The sequence below is a fragment of the Macrobrachium nipponense genome, chromosome 2, assembly GCF_015104395.2.
Source record: "Macrobrachium nipponense isolate FS-2020 chromosome 2, ASM1510439v2, whole genome shotgun sequence".
Lineage (NCBI taxonomy): Eukaryota > Metazoa > Arthropoda > Malacostraca > Decapoda > Palaemonidae > Macrobrachium > Macrobrachium nipponense.
The window spans coordinates 39177395-39202620 of record NC_087201.1 but is presented as its reverse complement, the minus strand read 5'-3'; the positions used below and the strand labels follow the sequence as shown (position 1 = coordinate 39202620).

The 25226-nt window shown below is 37.1% G+C and overlaps 1 protein-coding gene across 1 annotated transcript in view; it reads left to right on the top strand.

The window, feature by feature from the left end:
• Window positions 1-25226, top strand: part of LOC135221165 (anillin-like) — a 286604-nt gene that overhangs the window by 104130 nt on the left and 157248 nt on the right. Inside the window, exons 9-11 of the mRNA XM_064258989.1 lie at window positions 4094-4462; window positions 11827-12056; window positions 15381-15643. Of these exons, the coding sequence (XP_064115059.1) occupies window positions 4094-4462; window positions 11827-12056; window positions 15381-15643 (862 nt within the window). The remainder of the gene's footprint in view (window positions 1-4093; window positions 4463-11826; window positions 12057-15380; window positions 15644-25226) is intronic.

Sequence of the window (25226 nt, the reverse complement as noted above, 5' to 3'; positions counted from 1 at the left end):
GCTAAATTGGTCTCGAGAGACGTTTATGCTTCTCCCCATTTCATCCAAAACCCGGGGGTTAGTAATAAGAAAAGTTGGTGGCGTCAAAGGAGACGAGGATGACGTTTAATAGCCACCTTTTGGCCGGCCCAGGAATGGTTCAAGGAGGTGGTAGAGTGAAGCGTAGACTTTCCAAGATCCCTACCCGGACCCGGACGGATCTTCTCATACAACCATCAAACCTCTCCGCTCTCGCTCTGACTGCCTTTCGACTATCGAAAGACTTGTCAGAGCGAGAGGCTTTTCTCGCCGAAGTAGCAAGCGCGATCGCGAGAGAACGCAGAACCTCCACTACGAAAGTATACCAGTCGAAGTGGAAGGTATTTAGAAGGAGGTGTAGATCAAGAAGTTGTCCTCCTCCACTACCTCTATAGCGGAAATTTGCGGATTTCCGGCTATTCCTGAGAGGAAATCTCACCTAGCCGTATCCACAATAGAGGGATATAGAAGTATGCTCTCGGCTGTATTCAGGAACAGAGGATTAGATCGGGCAGATAATGAAGATCTCCACGATATCATAAGTCTTTTGAGACTTCAAAGTATAAGGAACCAGTACCTCCGAACTGGAACCTAGACGTAGTTCTAAAGTATCTGTCATCGGAAAGATTCGAACCTCCTCATCGGGCATCGTTTAGAGGACATTACCCGAAAATGCCTATTCTATTATCTCTTTAGCTACGGCAAAGAGAATTAGGGAATTGCATGCTCTGCAGGATGAAGTAGCATTCAAGGGAAACTCAGCGATTTGCCGTTTCAGACCGCCCCTGTTTTAGCGGAAAACGAGAATCCTACGAATCCCTGCCTAAGTCATTCGAAGTCAAAGGCATGTCAAGTCTCGTAGGCAGAGAAACAGAGAGGTCTCTCTGCCCTGTTAGAGCTCTGAAGTTCTACCTTCAGAGAAAGCATCGAATGGGGAGGCTCTAGACAAGGTCTTTGGTGCGCGGTAAAAGACCCCACAAGACTGATGTCCAAGAATGGGCTGGCATTCGTTGTAAGAAGAAACGTCATTACAGAACACTCATAAGCCTGTCCTGACGAACAGTTACAACTGTTGAGAATAGAAGCTCATGAAGTTAGAGCTATAGCGACGTCTCTCTTGTTTCATAAGAATATGTCGTTAAAAAACATAATAGATACGACATTTGGAGATGCAACTCAGTATTTGATCTCATTACCTGAAAGACGTGCGTGTGACATATGAGAAGTGTTTTTCTCTAGGTCCTTTCGTATCAGCGGATACGATTCTGGGTACGGGAGCAGACACCAATCCTTAAATGTTTATACTTTTCTTCTTTTTGGATATGGTCGAGTCTCTTCTAACAATAGAGGACTTAGGCTAGCACGGGCGGCCGTCTATGTTGTCGTATTCTTGTCATATCCAATTAGTTGAGTATAATTTTGAAAATTATGTATGTGTGCGTAGTGATTTTGAGTTACGATTGTTGTGACGAGTTCGGGGATAACTCTTAACAATCTGTAGTTCTAACGTATGGTTAGGATCAGGTGGTCGGGATTGGTTGTGTGCTCTTATAAGGTGTATTGTCATAAGTGGATCAGCACCCATTGACAAAGTCCTTTTAGGCTCTGCCGAGTAAGTGGGTAAGACATCGGCAGACCCACAAGAACTCTTGGCCATAGATCATATATCTCGCTAAAGTTTCTTGAGGTGATGCAGACTACTGGGCAAACACCCACGAAAGTCTACCACCTATCAGGTAGGAACCAAGGTTTTATTTATACCTACAACATATGTTGTTTACCTGTCTATTCCATATAGAAGCTGTCTCTTACCCTCCACCGAAGGGTGCCAATCACTATGTATATATCTGACAGGTAAGTTGATTGTATGAAAATGATATTGTTCATGTTACAATAAGTTTCATACATACTTACCTGGCAGATATATACAATTAAAGGCCCACCCAGCCTCCCAGCAGGAGACAGGTGGAAGAGAGAAAATATGATAGAAAACGGGGATGGTTCCTAGTCCTGCCACCCAGGGCAGGCCGGTAGAATCACCTGACCTACCGTAGCGAGTGGCGCGAAATTTGAATTTCTGTCGGCGACGGAACGGAGTACTTAGCTATGTATATATCTGCCAGGTAAGTATGTATGAAACTTTATTGTAACATAACAATATCATATTTTTATATATGTTTAACCGAAGATGAATTTTTTTCCGATAACAGAATTGCCGGCCAACGGGCACGAACCATCGACATCTTCAATTCCAGGACTGGCAGTGAACCCTTAGCCCACCCTGCCACTCGTGCCCATCGGCCGGCAATTCTATTATCGGAAAAAAAATTCCCCTTTGGTTGAACATATGAAAATATATTACGTATAGTTATAACCCGTGAATGTTTGGAACCCCTATAAGAATGCTAAAACAGACTATTTTGATAGTTAAAACTCATGAAAAACCACTAAAAATGTTTCATACTTGGTTGGTTTTTTTAATAGTTTTATCACAAAAAGGTGCATTTTATGATGAAATGGATAAAAAAAAAAAAAAAAAAATCAGGAATTTGTGAATATTTCTCATAGAAAAATACAGCAAATACTTTAATTTTTTGCGAATAATGCGGGGAAACGTTCCTGAGAGGAATCCGCGAATGTGTCAGCCCACGAATACGGGGGGTCCACTGTGTGTATATATATAAATAATTATAATATTCCTATATATATAATATATATATATTATATATTTATATATATATATATATATATAGATATATATTATATATATATACATATATACATATATTTATATATGATACTATATATATATATAATATATATATATATATATATATATATATAGATATATAATATATATATATATATATATATATATATATATATTTATATATATCTACTATATTATATTTTCATAAGACTTACTTTCCTAAATATTTTATCTTCTCTGAACTCATGTTTGCTGAGGTTCTGATTCCATTATTCTCAACTCCTTTTCTTTGCCCCAGCTGTCTTGTGCTTATAACTTTATACGAATTACATAGAGAGCTTTTCTGTGTAGCTTGCCTTTTTACTGAGGAAGATATTCAGCAAGGTAAAGCAATGGCTTATCCTTGTTTGGTCACTTTTAAAAGCAAATTTTGGTCCATAAATATAGTATATTGTACATAAATCATCAGTTTGAGGGTAAAACTTTTGATACTGAATGGAAAGGTAAGACATATGTGATTACACACTTTGAATTGTACATTGATGGCTAAGTTAGGCAGTGGTTTATTTTCACAAAATAATGATGTGTTAAAAATTCATAATCATGTCTTACATTTAATGCAATGTTTGCTAGAAAAGGGAAAGAATGGCTATCTAGAAATTAAGTCTAGTTATTGTAAGGCTAAAAGTATAAATAAATTTTTGTCAAATCATAGGCATACTCACATCTTGGCCAGCTTTATAAGTGTATAAATTCATTAGAACTGGTTTTATCAAGTGTGTCCTAGAACTAGTGCTGTAGCATGAGTAGTTGTATTGCATATTAAAGCTCCCTTTTGAGGTATTTGGGTGTCACAAAGTTTGTCTGGCTAAGCACTCTGACTATGGATATTGCAATGTTTTTTTTATTGCTTGCTGAGCTTATTTTTCTTAGAATTTTCCTTTTTTTCTGCTTGAGGGCCTAGAAATTATTTTAGTATGTTCAAAAATGGACAACAATCAATGAAAATTTCAGAATGACTCAAAATTCATGGAATAAATCTTAAAGGTTGGGGACAGGGGAGAATCATCAGAATTTCAGACATAAGTTACATAGGTCTGGACCATTGTAAGACAGTAAATTTTAAAATGTTAAAACTTTCTTATGTAATCAATGAGATCAGTATCTATCTTCAATTCAGCAAGGTATTTAGTATGTACTCTTAAGAAAAGAATACTCTGTTCTCTTAGTATACATATTATAAATCAGATAGTAGTATCTTTGATAGTGTAATAGGTTTAAAAGTAAAGAAGCATTTAATCAGTGTTATTGATTGTGTAATTTGGATAGTGTTGTTCTTATTTCATTTTAACCAACTCTTTACAGGAAGCACAAGGTTTCACTCCAACTGAGTCACATTCTCGGCTCTATTATGACTTTAAAAAGGAGCAGGAGGCCCAAACAAATGGAGAACCTGCAGCTCCTGTCAGTCCCTCAAAGGTAAAAGGCATGAGTTTAGCTGAGTTCATGAGGAATAATGGCAGTCCAACTAAGGTAACAAGTCCAGTGAAAGAGAAGAATAAAATTGCTTCAAAGCCTTCACTTAACCAGCTTAACTCAGTGCATGCTAACAGCATCATTACTACGCCTGCTCCGCCACCTCCACCAGTCATTTTGACTTGTCACCCTAAAAGCCCTGCTTCCAGCCCTGTTCGTACCCGCTCTAGGGTAGCCAGTCCAGAGTGCAAATCCAAGGTAGGATGCTTTAAAATATTTTGCTTTCCATTTGTTGTAAGGGCTATATGGCATGATTTCTGTAGCTTTTACTTAATGTGGTTACATATTTGTTGAACAAGTATTGTTGTCTTTGTGCTGTTCTTTGTACAGTAGAGCCCTAGACCTCGATGTTAATTCATTCTAGAAGAGCGACGAGATGCTATTTTGTTGAGATGTGAAGGAATTTTTTCTGAAGAAATAACTGAAAATGGATTAATCTGTTCTTGACCACCCGTCATTACCCTAACCTTGCCTTTTTATACAAAACATTACCCATAAATACACATAAATTATAATTAAGTTCAGTGTCAAATAACAGCTTTCAATGCACTTTGATTTTTATACATGAAACTTCCCCGGCAGATATATACTTAGCTATAGTCTCCGACGTCCCCGACAGAAATTCAAATTTCGTGGCACACACTACAGGTAGGTCAGGTGATCTACCCTTCCGCCGCTGGGTGGCAGGACTAGGAACCATTCCCGTTTTCTAATCAGATTTTCTCTGTCGCCGGTCCCAACAACACCCGTTGTTGATTCCTCCTGATTTGGATTTCGTTTTTCGCTTGCTGTGGATCTTTTGGCTGTCTTTTGGTGACTTATTGGATCGTTGGCTTGGCATACGCTTTTGTTAACTTTTTATTTGGATTTCCTTTTTATGATTCTCTAATGCGTCAGACGCTAGTACTGTTTTTAGAATATGTGCGATGAATGTGTGAGGTAAGACTACCGAAGGGTTCGGTTGATCCTCGCACTGTAGACTTGAGTGTTCTATTCATAATCCTTGTACTGAATGTGTGATTTTGAATGAGGAAGAAGTCTCTTTCGTCTTTGAGAAAGTTAGAGAAGAACAGAGTTAGGAAAGCTTCGTCTAGAAACTCCAGTAGTTCTCGTACTAACGAGCTAGTTGAGAAGGCTTTAGAACCTAACCCTAATGTAGTTGTTGCAACCTTCTCCCTTTTTCGAACCTGCGGATTCGTCTTCGAGATGACTGGCATCCAGTTTGACTTGACCTGTCGTCTTCGGTACTCTGTTCAAAATTGAAGCTTTCCTACGGGAAAGACTTCTCCTTCACTCTCTTGACTAGAGAACGAAGGCGTTCGCTCTCCAATCCTTATTCTCATTCCTCCTAGGGAAAAGAATGTAGGATGGAGGTCGTTGTACAGAAACCTACAAATATACTACATATATTACCTTCGCGACATGATTCTGTTAAGCAGTTGAATTGTCTGGGGTGTAGACGCATACCGTAGTTAACTCTACGGATGGCGACCGAGACGACTAGTATCCTAATTGAATTGCAACTCGGGGCTCCCTGCAACCTCCCAGGAGTTACCAGTTTCGATTTTAGATTCTTATGGTATTGTCACGACAACACCAACTCAGCTTTTGTATTTACCGAAATCCGTTTCACTTAAATATAATTGCTCGAGCGTATTTTTATGCTCGATGGTTCTAGCCGAACGCATTCCTTTGTAGAATGGACTAGCTGGCAACTCAGGATTACGAGTCGGCGAGAGCTAACGTTGTATGAGTATGAGACCGCTGTCACTGCGATTCAATGTTGCCAAAGTGCGGAGAAATGACCAAAGGTGCAGAGAAGATTCAAGGGGGAGTCATTGAATGCAGAGCTGGGGTCTGCACTCCTCACGTATGCGGCCCTGTAGGTCCGCATGTATATTTAGGCTTTTAAAAATTATTGAAATTATATAATATTCTTGAAAATTCTAATATTTTTGAAAAATGAACCTTTTTTCACTAGTCTTGAGTGTTCACGCGCCAATATCAGATGTGATCATACGATTGTCAATTATGAACTGATTTGGCAACAGCAGATGACGTAACCCAAACGTGATGTCTTACAAATGCATTAATTCTTTAGGTTCAGCAATCTTCAATTTGTGTTTGTATATATTAACCCTCTTACGCCGAAGCCCTAAAAATCAAAACCTCTCCTGTATGCCGGCGCCGGTTTTGAGTGAGCGCGGAAGCGGAAAAAATAATTTTTTCAAAAAATCACAGCGCGCTTAGTTTTAAAGATTAAGAGTTCATTTTTGGCTCATTTTTTTGGCATTGCTTGAAGTTTAGTATGCAATCATCAGAAATGAAAAATAATATCATTATCATATGTAAATAATGCGAGATATGGTAGTGAAAAAAAAAATTCATAGATAATTGTATTCAAATCACGCTGTGCAAAAAACGGTCAAAGCTAACGAGTTACTTTTTTTTCGTTGTATTGTACACTAAATTGCAATCATTTTGATATATAATACATAGTAAAACAATAAAAGCAACACCAAAAAAATATTATCACAAAATGATGTACGAATTCGTAACGCGCGGACGTAAAAAAATTTTATTTTCAAAAATTCACCGTAATTCTAAATATTGTTCTAGAGACTTCCAATTTGTTTCAAAATTAAGACAAATGATTTAATATTACGATACTGTAAGAGTTTTAGATTAGAATTGCAGATTTCCACCATTTCGGACGAGTTAAATTTGACCGAATGTCGAAATTTTTATATATATATTTTTTTATATGCACATATTTCGAAGATGGAAAAAGCTACAACCTTTACTTATTTTTTATTGTATTCTTCATGAATTTGCGCACATTTTGATATATGAAACTCTATAAAACGGCTAATATGAAAAGGAGCAAATATTAGGATAATGCGATGTACGTATTTCGGAGACTTGCGGCCGCGAATTGGCGCTCAGAGTGAAGGTAAATATATTTTTCAAAAATTCACCATAAATCACAATATTGTTCTAGAGACTTCAAATTCATTTCAAAATGAAGATAAATGATGGAATATTACTAGGCCGTAAGAGTTTTAGCTTACAATTGCGTTTTTCAACTATTTCGGTAGAGTCAAATTTGACCGAACGTGATTTTTTTTCTATTTATCGTGATTTATATGCAAATATTTAGACAAAATTTAAAAGCTACAACCTTCAATCATTTTTAGTTGTATTCTACATGAAATTGCGCACATTTTCATATATAAAACTTTATGTAACAGCTAATTTTAAATGGTGCAAACATTTCGACAATCGCACAAAAAAAATTCTGATTTTTTTGGAAGAGTTACTGCGCGGACGTAGAGTGTTTTTTTTTTTTTTTTTTTTTCATAAATTCACCATAAATCGAAATATTGTGCTAGAGACTTCCAAGTCGTTGCAAAATGAAGGTAAATGATTGAATATTACTAGAATATAAGAGTTTTAGCTTACAATTGCGTTTTTCGACCATTTCGGTAGAGTCAAAGTTGACCGAAAGTTGAAATGTTTGCACTTAACGTTATTTATATGAAAATATTTCGAAACTGATAAAAGCTACAACCATGGGTTGTTTTTTTGTTGTATTGTGCATGAAATTGCGCACATTTCCATATATAAAACTTTATGTAACGGCAAATTTAAAAGGGTGCAAACATTAGGACAATCGCACGAAAAAATTTATCTGAAGAGTTATCGCACAAACGTAAGGAAAAAGTTTTTTCATAAATTCACCATAAATCGAAATATTGTGCTAGAGACGTCCAATTTGTTGCAAAATGAAGGCAAATGATTGAATATTACTATAATATAAGAATTTTAGCTTACAATTGCATTTCTCGACCATTTCGGTAGAGCCAAAGTTGACCGAAGGTTGAAATTTTGGCACTTATCATTATTTATATGAAAATATTTCAAAACTGATAAAAGCTACAATCATGAGTATTTTTTTGTTGTATTTTACATGAAATTGCGCACATTTTCATATATAATACTTCATGTAAAGGATAATTTAAAATGGTGCAAAAATTATGTCAAAGTGACGAAATAATTTTTGAGATGTGTCACTGATACTTTTTAGTGCGATAAGAAAGAAATTCGCGCCTGCGTAGCGTTTGTAAACAAAACAACGCCTTGATCTGTGAACTCCCAGCATCCCCCAAGGCGCGTGATTCAAAAGTTTTCGGCTGGTAGGCCTATAAGTATTTTTCCGCGAATTTAAAAAAAAACTTTTTTGAGCCGACGTATGATACGTCCAATCGGCATACGGGAGACATTTTGACTCGACGTTTAATACGTCCAATCGGCGTAAGAGGGTTAATAGGTTAGTAAAATATGGTTAATTTGTTAATTAATCTTAGGGTGAAGACTGACTTACATTATTGTAAACTTAGTCATGTTTAATGAGTTATTTATTCATTTATTTATTTTTTGAGAAAACAACTGCAAATATGTATTACGCCATTGCATTAGTTGAAGTGATTCAACTGATTATAACCGAATAATTTCGATATCAGTATGCTAGGGAGTGTATTATAATCGTGGATTTTCTTTACATTAATGTAGTTTATTGATATAAAATAGAACCAAGATGTTAGGCGCTCTTCTCCAGTTAGCCACTCCTCTTCTAGCAAGCGGGCGCCTCTTGACAGGCGCTCCTCTTCTAGCATGCGCTTTTGCGCCTACCAGGCGCTCTTCTCACAGCAGGCGCCTCTCACCTGGCAGGCACGATTCTCCTGACAGGCGCTCTACTCCTGGTAGACGCCCCTCTCCTCACAAGCGCTCTTCGCATGATAGACGCGCCTCTCCTCGCAGGCGCTCCTCTCTTAGCAGACACTCTTCTCCAGCCAGGCTCTCGTCTCCCAGCAGGCGCTTCTCACCTCGCAGGCGCTCTTCTTCAAGCAGGCGCCCTTCTTCGGAGAAACGCCTCTACTACGTTCAGGACTGCGCTGCAGGGTGGGGACCTTCGGGTCCTACCTGGCTTAAGCCCAGTCATTGAGGAGGGATCCTGCCCCATCCTCGATTTCTACGGGAATCGAGAGGACCACCAACCGATGATCGTCTGACAAATTCGGTGGGGGTTTCGCCGAGTGCTTAAGATTCTGCGGAATTTCTAGCACTCGCAGTGTTAGAGTATTTTACAATATCTTAACACTTAAGCGAAACCACGGTTCAAAGTGAGCTAGACGAGAATCCCTGATAATTATTACCTCGATAATCGGGAACCCCGCCAAATGCTCGAATTCCTGGAATGGGTTCTGTCATGTAAGTGGGTTGGCCCCCATTGACAAGATCCTAAAGGTTCTGTCATGTAAGTGGGTAAGCCCCCATTGACAAGATCCAAAAAGGTTCTGTCATGTAAGTGGGTAAGCCCCATTGACAAGTTCCAAAAAGCTTCTGTCATGTAAGTGGGTTAGTCCCCATTGACAGTCTAGCGTTTGGAAGAAGACTGCTACTAAAAGAGAATATCTCACAGTAAGTGATCAATCCTGGAATAGATGGGGAGCAACACTAGGGGCGGAAGAAGTGTCAGGCACCTGGAAGGGGGACCAGGTGAACTGGCACATCAACAAGGAGGAGTTGAATGTAGTCTTTCTGGCCCTGAGGAGTTTCGAACCAGAAGTCAGAGGCTCGGTGGTCCAGGTCAACTTGGACAACACCACGGCTCTCGCATATATAAGAAAACAGGGAGGGACTCATTCCGTCTCCCTGTACGAAACAGCAAGAGACCTGTTGCTGTGGACAGAGGAGAGAGAATTACGCTTCTCACCAGATTTGTTCAGGGAGAGAAGAATGTAAGGGCGGACCTGCTGAGCAGGAGGGATCAAGTCCCCCCCACAGAATGGACTCTCATCAAGACGTTCACCAAATGTTGTGGAGCCTTTGGGGCAGACCACACATAGACCTTTTTGCTACGAAGTGGAACAAGAGACTGGACAACTTTTGCTCCTTCATTTCGGATCCGAGGGCAATAGCGGGAGGCGCACTCCTTCTAGGCTGGACAGGGATAGACGGCTACGCGTTTCTCCTATTCAAGGTTTTGGGGGAAGTATTGAGAAAGTTCGTCTCCTCAACAGGAACGAAACTAACTCTGGTCGCTCCCTTTAGGCCTGCTCAGGAATGGTTCACAGAGGTACTGGAATGGATGGTGGACTTCCCCAGATCTCTTCCACTCGGGAGAGATCTGCTCAGACAACCCCACTTAGACAGGTTTCACAGAAACCTCCTTGCTCTCTGCCTGACTGCCTTCAGACTATCGAGAGACTTGTTAGAGCGAGAGGCTTTTCGCCCAAAGCTGCTAGCGCGATCACCAGAGCCCGCAGGTCATCAACCTTGCGAGTCTACCAGTCGAAGTGGGAAGTGTTTCGGAGATGGTACAGGACGAAGATACTATCCTCATCCAATACCTCTGCGACCATAATTGCTGACTTCCTTCTCTTTTTAAGAGAAGAATGCAGCTTAGCAGTCTCTACGATAAAAGTTATCGTAGCTTGCTATCCGCGGTGTTCAGGAACAACACCTATTAAGCAGCCACTGACTGAACCACTTTTGTTTACAAAAATCATATGATTCCTCGGGTTGTTTTCCGGATTTTTGGTGCGCTCAGATGCAACATTTACTCTAAATTTTCCGTTGAAATCCGATTATTTTGAGTTTTAATACGATTGAGGTCCAGGTCTCTACTGTATTTGCCAGCTTATAAATATTTTTTCAAGCTACTGAATAGCATAAGTGATATTCTTTAGCTTTGTATTGCTCCGCCAGTGTCTGCCGCCGCTTCGAGTCAGAGTGACGCTGTGGCGTCAGCCCCGTTGATGTTTGGTTTTCTGTTATTCCTGACATTTCTCAATAAATTGGTAATAGAGCTCTTTGCTTATAGCTTGCAATTCTTATGATAAATATTTAGTGATTGGGTGTCTTTTTCTGTTCAGTCATGTTACATTTGAGGTTTTCTAGATCTCTTTAGATAGTGGTTAATTTATTGGGGATGGTTTGTTTATTGTCTGGGTTTTACCAGTAATCAACACTTATTCTTTGGGATTGGTTTTGTTATTGAAAGCCTCAGCTGTCTATCTTCCCAGGGTGAGTAAATAAGGGCTTGAGTTAAGTATATCTTAGTTTTACCAGACCACTGAGCTGATTAACAGCTATCCTAGGGCTGGCCTGAAGGATTAGATATTTTTAAGTGGCTAGGAACCAATTGGTTACCTAGCAACGGGACCTACAGCTTATTGTGGGATCCAAACCACATTACATCGAGAAATGAATTTCTGTCACCAGAAATAAATTCCTTTGATTTCTCGTTGGCTGGGCCGAGAATTGAACTCGGACCACCAGATTGCTAGCTGAGCACTAAGTCCACTCATCCAACGGGAAGTGTAAATAAGGGCTGATTTGTGTGCTTGCTTGTTATGGCTATTGCTGCAGGATTGCAAGTTGTCATTTGTAATTGTTAGTTATTTTATATTTGGTGTCCTTTAAGCCCAGTAGCATAATAGATGAAGGAAATTTTGTTTGTCATAGCTTAAGATTTCTCTTTTTCTGCCTTTTTACAGTGTAACAGACGTGACGTAAGCCCTTCAAAAGTAGACGAGATGAGAAGTCGCTGGGAACAACACATCCGGGATGCCTCACCGGAGCGTGTCGATCGTTCCAGGAGTCCAGTGAAATCTCGCTCTGGAACAAGTAGTCCATCTAAACCTTACCAGTCTCAGAGTAGTAGTCATATACAAGCAGGAAGTCCTGTTAAATTATCAAGCCCTTCAAAAAATGGAAATCTTTCAAGGTAGATTTTTTAATATTTTCCTAGCCTAATCTTTCTTTTTTAACATGTGCAATCTACTCACCTGTTCACTTTCTCCAGTCCCAGTATACTCCAGCTTAAAACTTTGAACAACACCACACAAGACTTACAACCCAAAACTCCTATCAGACAGAGAGCTCTCTCCTACCAACCAAACAACTTGCACGTGTCTCCTTCTAATGTACTTTATTATTGTATTCCTTTTGCACCCGATGCTTCTGCCATCTTCTCTTCTATGACGTCATAACACAACTTAAATACATCCAGACATTTCTGAAAATCCACCAAGTTTCCCATATGTTGGACATCAACCACATTTTACCAATACAGAAAATAATAACATATAAAATAATTGACTAAACTGATATATAATCACACTTATCTCTTTCTCCCTCCCCTCCAACTGCTTCCTAACCTAGTCCCCTCTAATTTCCTTTATTCTCCAACTTTTTACCCTGTACATAATTTCTAGTATTTTCCCCTGAAACTGCTGCCTTAGTTAATGCATCAGCTACATGATCCTTTCCTTTTATCCATCTCACCTTTATTTCCCCCAGATTCTATTGTTTCCCTTATTGCAGCAATATCTATTTTTAATCTTACTTTGTACACCAGTACTCAATTTTATTGAAGTCATTAGTGTTTTACTATAAGTATTAACCAGTGCTTCTAAATTTCTCCCTCCTACCACCTCTTCCCACAAATGTTTGAAATATATCAATCCTTCTATAGCCTTCCCAACACTCAGAGCTGCTGCTTCAGTGGTGGATTTTGCCACTCCTGGATTTCTTGGACTTAAACTCTTACCATCTGTCAAGGATATAATATAACCCAATTGAGTATGGCTATCTATATTCCCAAATGAAGCATCTGCTTCCCAATAGATCTTTTCTTCTTCCACGTCACTTATTGTATTTCACCCATCATGTTCTTCGTCTTTCTCAGAATTTTAATGAGCTTCTTCACACCTTGAGTTGTTCCTTCTTTAAAGACTTGACTTAACTAACATCGTATGATATTTCTGGCATGGTATGTAGCGATACCCAATTCAACTGTCCTACCACTGATCTGTACTCTGTTAACTCCTTTTGTCCTAACACTATTACCTGTTAAATCATCGAGCTTCTGGTTCTCTTATAGAATTTATATATTGCCACTGATTAAGACAAAATCTATTTTTCTGCTTTACTACTGCTTCAGTGTACTAAAACCTATTACATTCTTTCTCCTCCATGCAATTTTCCTTTTAATTGCCCAATGGTTTCTTCTACAAATTCTTCAGTTCCTCCGTAGCACAAATCATCTACTACATGTGTATGTACACAAAATACCATTTAATTTATTATCTTTTTCCAAAAGAATATACTATTAGGTTCTAGTGTACTCCTCTTGCCTTTAAGCTCCACTACTTTTACCACTTTACAATACCATGATTTTGCTGCGTCCTTGAGCCCATAAACAGTTTCCTTCAACTTCCATAATCCACTTCAGCCATCTTCCTTAGGTGGCTTTAAATATACTTCTCTTTGTAATTTGTCACCTTTTAAATATGCAGTTTTGACATCCAATGTATAACAATTCCAATCAAACAAAAACTACTTTCAGTTTTCTTCTGAAGATTGAAAAAGAAACCCACAAAATTACTTCTAAGTATTTACATTTGATTTTACTCCACACTCAAGTACATTCAGGTCCTATCTGTGGCCCATTTTCAAGAGATGTGTAGGTTGTTAGCCTGGGTCACACATTTCTCTCATGTCTGCCCAGATATTTCCCACTGTTACCTTGTCCAAATTCTATGTTCCCCCTTTCCAGGCATCTCTCGCTCATAATAGTACTCCTAAATTGCTCCCCCTTATTTCCTTTAAGGTCACAAATCTTAATTTAGATCTTCTCATTCTTTTCTTGGGTGTCCTACCACTCATTGTAAAATCCATCACCACCAACCTATGCTGTTTGACACACGCTTCTCCCAAGATCACTTTGCAATATGTCACATTGATTTTGTTGGCTCCTCTAACCAGGATGTATCTATTTAGCTCTGCACTCCTCCATTCTCATAACTTATCAAGTACTTATCTAACTTTTGAAACCATGTGTTCATACAGGCCAATTCAAAACTGAGCCGTTTTCAATAAATAATCCCCATCTGTAAAATCCATCGAATATTCTTGTTATTATTATTTGTGACACTGTTTTATATTCTAACTTTCCTTGGCAGCAAGCTACTAATACCATTTGTTTTTTGTTTTCTGTGATATTTGCTTCTCCAATACATGAAAACCCTTAGCTTCTCCTTCAAGCATGCTATTCCGCATTGCTCTGTTACAATCTGATTCTGCCTTTACGTACCTAATTAAAAAGTCTCATCTTTTCACTAGATTCATTTCCTATTTTGAAATAATTTTTCATTTTTCTGTAATTCTCCATTAGCTTGTCTTTTGGATAGGCTTCATCTAGTTTGGATAAGATTATCTTTGGACCCTCTGTACCCTTAAGTTCATCTTTATCTATTCCTTCCACCACTACTTGGGTTATCCCTTTTAAGCTCATTCTTATCTCTATCACAGGGTATTTTACATCTCCAAACACCACTAGCTAATCTTCAACTTGTCCTCTCCATCCTTTGTGCTCTTCTTGTATCCCGTTAAATCTCAGACATTCCCTTCTCCATCTCATCTCCCTTTCTTCACTATCTGATCCGACCATCTCTGCTACCAGTTTGAATATTTTCCTAGCATAATCTTTCCTTTTTATTGCAAAAGTGCAGTCTACCCACCTGTTCACTTTCTTCAGTCCCAGTATACTCCAGCTTAAAACTTTGAACATCACAACTAGACTTACAACCCAAAACTCCTATCAGACAGGGAGCGCTCTTTTGCCAACCAAACAACCCTCGCACGTCTCCTCCTACCACATTCTGTTATTGTTTTCCTTTTGCACCCGATGCCACTGCCATCTTCTCTTCTATGACGTCACAAAACAACTTAAATACATACAGACAATTGCTGAAATCCACCACATGTTTCCCATACATTGAACATCCTTCACATTTCAACATTGCAGAAAATAACAATAGCAATAAAAATAAAATAACAGACTAAACTGATAAATAATCAAGATTGCCATTGTCATGATACTTATCCTTTTTTAGTAGCTTCATTAATCAGTTGTAGGTTTGACTTTCTTGTGCAGATTTTGACTTGATTTTTTTATGAAAGTGTACTGACCACTTTATCATTACAAATTGGAAAACCTTGGTTTTCATTTTATGTCTATTTGGAGTTGATACTTTTTTCTTTTCAGATTAGGGTCTCGGGATGGAAAAGTTGGTGACCTGTTTGGGGAGGAATATACAAGTCAAGCAGACAGTAGCCCAAAGAAAGTTCAAGGACCATTTAGTCGTCGTGGACCAGGAAGAACCAGCCAAAGAGACCTTAGTCCACACAAACCACCACCTGTAGGTGATATAGTAAAGGGAGAAGCACCTATGCCAGAAGCGGTTCCTCTTGTAGATGAACCTTTTATGTCTTCAGTGAGAGCCAGAGCTGCAGCATTTGATTCAGCTGGTTAGTAACTAATTTTTAATGGAACACATTTTTATTTAGGAATGAATAATGCTAATGTGTTCCTCTTATGTTCCCTGTTATCAAGAATAAGTTACACTCATTCCCTATTATCAAGAATAGGTTTCATCCATTTCCCATTGTTACGAAGAGTTTGTATCCATTCCCCTTTATCAAGAAAAGATAAACTTGGAATTTATACCAATTTGGGTTATGTTTGTTTTTTAAAAGTATTTTCATTTAGAAGTGTGACATTGTGTTAAATATGTATCATTATTTGATAAGTGTGAAAAGTATTATTTCACACAAGATCTGCTGGTAAAATCATAGGTACTTAGAACTGATTGATATATATGATGAGTAGTTGCTTTTTAATAGTATTTAATTCTTTTGTGTACCCTATGTTAACAGAACTGATATTTTATCTTTAAAAAATGTGGAATGTTTAGGTACTATTCTCTCAACCTTTTTATGTGGTGGTTTTACAGTAGAAAATATCCCTAACACAAATTGTACAAATAAATGAGGAATACAAACCACAAGAGAATGGATGAAGTCATCGAAAGTCATATGAAAATAGATGGCTTGTATTTAGGACCTGGATATTTCTTGAGGCCATTAAGGAAACTCCAAATTCATCATTGTATTGGATATTTTTAGTAACTGTATGTACCCTACCGTACTCAGATACGTGAATGGAAGATTGGTGGTCAAGATGGGAAACTTGCCATAAGTGTTAACAGTTATAACGACGAAGGATCTGTGAATTTGTGACAGATTTCAAGCAAAGGTCATTGAGGGATCTTTAGGTAGATCAAGAAATTAAAAGTAGGTTGTCATTTCACTTCTTGGGCTATCATAAAGATTAGTAAAGGGTAGTTAGGATTGTTAAAACCATGATAGTATAAAGAACCCCATTATAGCTTAATTTGCTGCAAAGAGACCTGGCATATGTGTTTTTACTATATGCTACTGATATTTGTGTGAGTTATTGTGCTAGCTATTTTCTTTTGTGTGAATTAATGAAACCAAAGTATTGCCAAGTTTTTATATAATAAAATGAATCATAATCATCTACTTTGGGTTAATTATTTTGTTTGCAGCCATTACAAAGAAAGTTCATTGTTCATACATGACCAAACCTTCGGTCTTAACAATAGGATAGGATAATTTCTAGCGCCTAGCTGGATTTGGTTAAAAAACAGATGAAAGCAAGGAATCTTGTGATATCTGGCAACGCATGCGTAGATCGGGTAAAGGATGGTCAAAGACATTCACTTATGATCACGCATCAGTCTTTTCTTTGACCGCCTGGGCGAGAGTCGTGTTTACCTCTCTTGGCCTTTACCCGGTTCATTGCCATTTTTTACTGGTACTATGTCCATATAAATATTTGTATCTAAACTTGAAAAGTGATTTCTATAATGATTTCTATAACTCTAGTTAGATACTTAGTACATTTACATGCTGATTTGATGTTTTTACAGTATTAATGAATGCCTGTGAAAAAGCATTAGAATCACCAGTTAAGTACAGTGGTCCCCTTGTATTCGCGGGGGATGCGTACCAGACACACACACACACACACACACACACACACACACACACACACACACACACACACACACACACCCCGCGAATAGTTAGAATCCGCTAATGTTTGGAACCCCCCTCTAAAAATGCTCATAAACTCCTATCTTGAACATGCAAACACCAAAGTATCCCTAAAAAGACCATCCTTCATCAAATATACATAAAATATCCTATTATGGTTCATATTAATCTTTGAAATATTATTAATACTGTTTTAAAGTAAATCTTACGTTTTATGGTTATACATAAATACATACTATGTACGTACTGCATGACTTGGTTATGTATGTGAAAATAATTCAGTCCCCCCATAAGTATTCAGTCATGCACGTTTTCTTTCATACTGTTACTATTTGAGACATCCATTTTCTTTTTACAAAGGAAGCAATTGTATGTGAAATCACAAATACCAAATGTCTACTTAGCCCTTAAACGCCGAGCGGTAAAAAAAAAAAAAAAAAAAAGTCCTGTGAGCCGGAGGGGTTTCAGAGTGAGCGCGGAAGCGGAAAAAATATTTTTTTTTAAAAATCACAGCACGCTTAGTTTTCAAGATTGAGAGTTCATTTTTAGCTCCTTTTTTTTGTCATTGGCTGAAGTTTAGTATGCAACCATCAGAAATGAAAAATTTATCATTATCATATATAAATAATGCGATATATGATAGCGCAAAAACGAAATTTCATAAATAATTGTATTCAAATCGCGCTGTGCGCGAAACGGTTAAAGGTAACAAGTTGCTTTTTTTTCCTTGTAATGTACACTAAATTGCGATCATTTTGGTATATAACACATTGTAAAACGATAAAAGCAACACAGAAAAAATATTATCACAAAATAATGCATGAATTTCGTAACGCGCGGCGGGGGGACGTAAACAAAACATATTTTTTTTTCAAAAATTCACCATAAATACTAAATATTGTCCTAGAGACTTCCAATTTCTTTCAAAATGAAGAAAAATGATTGAATATTACTATACTGTAAGAATATTAGCTTACAAATGCAGTTTTTGACCATATCTGACGAGTTAAAGTTTGACCGAATGTCGAATTTTTTTATATATATTTTTTTATATGCAATTATTTCGGAAATAAGAAAAGCTGCAACCTTCAAATATTTTTCGTTTTATTCTACATGAAATTGCGCACATTTTTATATATAAAATTCTATGAAATGCCTAATATGAAACGGAGCAAATATTCCGAGAATGGGACGTACGCATTTCGGAGATTTGTGGCGGAGAATCCGCGCGCGGAAGGAAGGAAAGTTTTTTGTTTTAAATTCACCATAAATCTAAATATTGTGCTAGAGACTTCGAATTTGTTTCAAGATGAAGATAAATGACTGAATATTACTAGACTGTAAGAGTTTTAGCTTACAATTGCGTTTTTCGACCATTTCGGTAGTCAAATTTGACCGAACGTGGTTTTTTTTCTATTTATCGTGATTTATATGCAAATATTTCAAAAATGAGAAAAGCTACAACCTTCAATTATTTATTGTTGTATTCTACATGAAATTGCACACATTTTCATATATAAAACTTTATGTAACGGCTAATTTAAAATGGTGCAAACATTACCACAATCGCACATATGATTTTTTCGGAAGTTACCACGCGGACGTAAAGAAAATGTTATTTTTTTCATAAATTCACCATAAATCAAAATATTGTGCGAGAGACTTCCAATTTGTTGCAAAATGAAGGTAAATGCTTTAATATTACTAGAATATAAGCGTTTTAGCTTACAATTGCGTTTTTGAACCATTTCGGTAGAGTCAAAGTTGACTGAAGGTTGAAAATTTGTCACTTATCATATTTTATATGAAAATATTTCAAAATTGATAAAAGCTACAACCATGGGTAGTTTTTAGTTGTATTGTGCATGAAATTGCGCACATTTTTATATATAAAACTTTATGTAACGGCTAATTTAAAATGGTGCAAACATTACCACAATCGCATGTATGAATTTTTTTGGAAGAGTTACCGCGCGGACGTAAGGAAAAAGTTTTTTCATAAATTCACCATAAATCGAAATATTGTGCTAGAGACTTCCAATTAGTTGCCAAATTAAGGTAAATGATTGAATATTACTAAAATATAAGAGTTTTAGCTTACAATTGCGTTTTTCGACCATTTCGGTAGAGTCAAAAGTTGACCGAAGGTTGAAATTTTGGCACTTATTGTTATTTATATAAAAATATCTCAAAACTGATAAAAGCTACAATCATGAGTATTTTTTTTGTTGTATTCTACATAAAAATGCGCACATTTTCATATATAATACTCCATGTAACGGCTAATTTAAAATGGTACAAAAATTATGTCAAAGTGACGAAATAATTTCCGTGATGTGTCACAGATACTTTTTAGTGCGGCAAGAAAGAAATTCGCGCTTGCGCGCCTGCGTAACAATTGTAAACAAAACAACACCTTGATCCGTGAACTCCCAGCATCCCCCAAGGCGCGTGATTCAAGAGTTTTTGGCTGGTAAGCCTAAAAGTATTTTTCCGCTTTTAAATTTTTTACTTTTGTATGTCAACATAAAATACGTCCAGTCGGCACCCGAGAGACAAAAAATGTTGACGTAAAATACGTCCAGTTGGCGTTTAAGGGTTAAAGTATTATCCTACATCAAATATACCATTGAATTGGTATTATTAATATCATTTTAAAGTCATCTTAAACATTTTACCATTAGAATATATAAACAGCCAATAGCAGAGAGAGAGAGAGAGAGAGAGAGAGAGAGAGAGAGAGAGAGAGAGAGAGAGAGAGAGAGAGAGAGAGAGAGAGAGAATAACTCCTTACGGTTTCAATAGATTGAAATGAACGTCTGTAGGCAACTTTTTTCCCCTCCCATAAATACATATATTTCTCCAGAGAAGAGAGAAAGAGAGGACTGTGCAATTATGTTTGTCTGTCTATCAGTTCTTTTGCTGAGATTGAGAGAGATAAAAAGAAGAAATATAAACACCAAATTATGACAAGTATCTTGTGGAGAGAGAGAGAGATGGTATTGTTACTGTTTAATCTCACAAAACTAAATATTATTTGTAAACTAGTGCTGTATATTATTATTTTACCATAAAATGTAGTAATGTCCTTAAAGATACACTTATACATACATTTCCAGCCCAAACAGAGGGCGAGAGTTACCACTAAGACACACTATCTCGTGTGGCAAAGAGAGAAGAGGAGAGAGAGAGAGAGAGGGTTTATCCTTATTTAAAAGACTGAAATGGATAGATTATTGTACTTCTATAAAATACTATAACATATGAATTTTGAAATTAATTATATTACTATTATTATCATTATGCAAAAATATTAAGAAACATACACATGTACCATAGAAATTCTCATCTCCGTAAAAGAGAGAGAGAGAGAGAGAGAAAAAAAATACGTGATCATCGAGAGGGCAGCAGTTGTTGGACCCCAGCCAACTCTGCTTGGCTCCCTGGAATTCAAAGATGCAGGGTAAAATGCATTTTCTTTCATTCTTACATAATTTTATATTTATAAACTAAAATCTTGCTAATTCACTTTAGTATTTTCTTTAATGAATTTATATTATTGCTGTTTACATTAATATTGATTTTTGAAAATTAGTAAATCATCCAAAAAATATACATCTCTGTAAGAGAGAGAGAGAGAGAGAGATTATCGTAGCATTTGTAAAATACTTTCACATATGATTTTTGTAATTACTATTATTATTATTATTATTATTATTATTATTATTATTATTATTATTATTATTATTATTATTATTATTATTATCATCATATGAAAAAAATAATAAACATATTATACATACGTGTACCATAAAAATCTCTCATCTCAGTAGAGAGAGACCTGGAGTTCGAAAGAAAGATGCGTGAAGACTGGGATTTCCTTCATTCTTACATAATTTTTGTAATTTATAAACTAAAATCTTACTAATTCAATGTAGTATTTTCTTTCTTGAAGTAATTGCTCTTTACATTAATATTAATATTAGAAAATTAGTAAATCATTTATCACACAAAAAGCATAACATCCCGGTAAGGGAGAGAGAGAGAATTGTTAGTTATTATGTGATATCATGTAATCTTATCAAACTTACTAATACAGTATTGATCAATATTAATATTTTAAAATCAGTAAATCGTTTTTGTATCATAAACATGTATTTAGGCATGAAAATAACATCAAAATACACTAATTAGTGATTATTTATCGTCGGAAAATCCCGCGAATAGACGAATTCACCACAAATAATGGTTAGATATGGTCCAGAAAAAAATACGCGAATACGGGGGGCCCACTGTATATCTTAGTTTCACTTATACAACTTCCCCGGTGGTTACATATAGCTGTCGTCTCCAGACGTCACGACAGAATTTGAAATTCGCGGTAGCGCTAATGGTTTGACAGGTGGTGATCCCTCTACCCCCTCCCTCTACCGGGTAACAGGAACCATTCCAACAAAAAGAAGTTTCCTGCCGTCAGAACCGATAACACGGTTCCTCTGCTGGTTGGAATTTGGAATTGATCATCTTGGTTTTTCTCCTTTTGGTGATGTACCTTGAGTTTTCTGATCTTTTTGCTAGCAGCGCTAGAGTTATTTCGGTTTTGAAGAATTGTTGTCCTTTTTAGGAATTAATTTTGTTTTGTCACGATGTCTGACACCGGCTCTATTCAGTATAGGGTGTGTAGTACAGGCGGCCCGCGGTTAACGGCGCAATCACTCAATGGCGAATCGGTTTTACGGCAGTCGTCAAAAATAATCATTAAAAAAATAAGGCATTTTAAAGGTATCTTTACTGCACAAATTTCAGTTAACAGCGCCGCTAGCGCCGTTGTCTAACGAGTTCATACATATGTAGAAATGCCGTTCAGACCATAAAGGTTATGCAAATTATATTAACAAATTTTATGAAGAGTTATTATGTAGGTATTAGGGTAAAATATATGCCTCTGACGCTGTTCTATGCCGAAAATATCGAGTTACATAAGTGCAAATTTAGCTATGGATGTGTCGATTCATAAATGTTCATGCTTTTGTTTAAAATGTGTATGAAAATGTATTACGTGAAAGGCATTTTTATTTCTGTACAGAAATATGATACAAAGGCAGCTTTTGAAACTGCCCTTCACGTTATCAAATACGATGTTTTTTTCATGTTCTTTTCTGTAAGCCGCCGCTGCCGCGTCTTCCGAAAATATTGATTTAAAAAAAGTGCAAATTAGCGATCGATGTGTCGATTTTATAAATGTTTATGCTTTTATGTTTAAAATGTGTATGAAAATGTATTACGAATAGGGTATTTTTATTTCTGTGCAGAAATATGATAAAAAGGCAGCTTTTGAAACTCCCCTTCAAGTTATCGACTACGATGTTTTTTTCAAGTTCGTTCTTGTATGCCTCCGTCTGCCGCTCTTCCGAAAATATCGATTTAAAAAAAGTGCAAATTAGCGATCGATGTGTCGATTTTATAAATGTTTATGATTTTATGTTTAAAATGTGTATGAAAATGTATTACGAATAGGGTATTTTATTTCTGTGCAGAAATATGATAAAAGGTACAGCTTTTGAAACTCCCCTTCAAGTTATCGACTACGATGTTTTTTTCAAGTTCGTTCATGTATGCCGCCGTCTGCCGCTCTTCCGAAAATATCAAGTTAAAAAGAAAAAAAAAGTGCAAATTTAGCGATCGATGTGTCGATTTTTCAAATGTTTATGCTTTTATGTTTAAAATGTGTATGGAAATATATTGCGTAAAGGTATTTTCATTTTTGTACAGAAATAAGATACAAATTAAGGCAGCCTTTGTAACTATGCTCCACGTTGTCAGGGGATGGTTTTTCATGTTCGTTCTTGTCCGCCAGTTCCGAAAAATGCATTGTGTTATTTTATTAATTATGCATCTTTTCCATAAATCCTTTAAAAAGTTATACATTATTTCACTGTATCCAAGAATATTGTATGTATTCTCATTATTGTATTTTAAAATACTACGGCAAAGTTAAGCCCGTATTCCGCGGAGCGGCCAATGTTGTGGTTTGAAATCAGCTGATGAATACGAGTCTGTTTCACCATAACGCAATTCTGAGCGAATGCTCTTGCTTCTAGTTAGCATAAACGAATATCTATATACTTGCTTACTATGAGACAAAGTTATTTTTCCATATACAGCGTGTTTTTAGGTGGAAATATTTATTGAATATGTCTCGTTGTGAATGTGAACTACTATTTTTTTCGTTAACAGATTATGTTGGCGGCATGTTTATTGCGTAAAAAATTACGTGATTCCGTTCGCAATACGTAATCCTTTATATCATCGTAATACGAACTTTACGTTATTTATCTTATATCGGCGTGAAACCAACAGTAAAATGTGTTCTTTCAAGCACAGTAGTTTTGATTAAAATGATTTTTATCCCAATTTTATCTACAGTTGTGTGTGATGGCAGACGTTTACTGCAGTTTTATCTTTGTTGCCGATGTACGATAATAGTCATTAGCAGCTTGAACAGTTTTCTTAGCTTGTTATAACTAGGTTTAAATTTAACGGTATATTTCCCGATTGATCTTTAATCTATATTGATCTCTGATCTATAGCGAATAAAGTTATTACATTAAGATATCTCAGTTCTATTCTATACATAATGCCATTTATAACAAATACGGTAATGTTGCACTGTAGTATGATGATCGAAATACAAGCCAAACTGATGTTATCCAAGTTCGGTTGTACTTAGAAAAAAAAAAAAAAAAGTCGTTTCTCGTTCGGTTGTTCATGGCTGTACACGTTCACGCAATGAGTATAACGTTAAAACCATACTTTCATCATTCTCTTTTGCTGTTATTGAACTTATGTAACTAGAAGATGGATAAAGTTAGGCCATTGTAATTTGATCTCTCATAAAATCGAACTATCGTAAGACTAATGATCGTAACCTGAACACTACAGCTACCTGTACACTGTATAAACTTCATTATATCTTTACATACTCTAGACACCCACATGTACTGTACAGTAAATTCTATAGTACTATACTGCATAAATATAATTTTACTTATTGCTCCGTTGTGGGATTACGGCGCCTTTGACTGGTCTAGAGTTTCGAAAGAAGGTGTGCGGCGGCCGTAGGCTTTAAAATCGCTCAGCGTCGAAAATCGCTTGGCGTCGGTGGCCAGGACCGGAACCCCTGCCGCTAACCGAGGGCCGCCTGTAGTGGGTGTAAGACTAGACTTCTTAAAGCTTCACTTGATCCTCATTCTACTTGTGTTAGCTGTAGGGGACGTGAATGTTCTTTTGAGAATTCGTGTGAAGAATGTAAGTCTCTCTAACATCTTAGGAGTGGAAGGCTTTGGAAAAGTATATGAGAAAGTTAGAAAAGGATAGAATCAGAAAGGCTTCGCAGAGATCTAATTCTAAGTCAGTGAGTAGCCAGGATATTCCTCTGAATTCTGTTAATCCTGATCCTATTAACCCCGTAGTTGTTTCTTCTGCCCTTGACTCTCTTATCTCCCGATCCCAATCCCGTGTCAGTAATACGAGCCGATACGGACTCGAAATTTGTCTCTTTCCTCACCATTATGCAGAAAATGGGTGAGACAGTGCAAGAAGTGGTACATAAGTGTGACAAGTTACTTAGTGCTAGGGTAGTGGAGGAGGTGGCTGTTCGGCCCGTTCGTTCTCCTAGGTCTAGGCCCCTGTCAAACTCCCCAGATCCTGGGAGGAAGCATGCCGAAAACCAAAGGGAGGCAAGCGGGATTTGCTCCCGTGCAGTCACCCCCTCAAGCAATCCTGTAGCCGTATCCCAGGATGCTGTTGCTCACCATTGGAAAGGTGTTGCGAGGAAGTGTTTTTCGTCAAGCAACTTGAGTTCAGACGTCTCCTCTCATAGAGGCTGGCGTCATAAGACGTCTAGACCGCTGAAAAGGTCTCGCGATGTTTTGCCTGCTGCGGTTCCCAAGAAGGTGGCGGCTGCCGAACC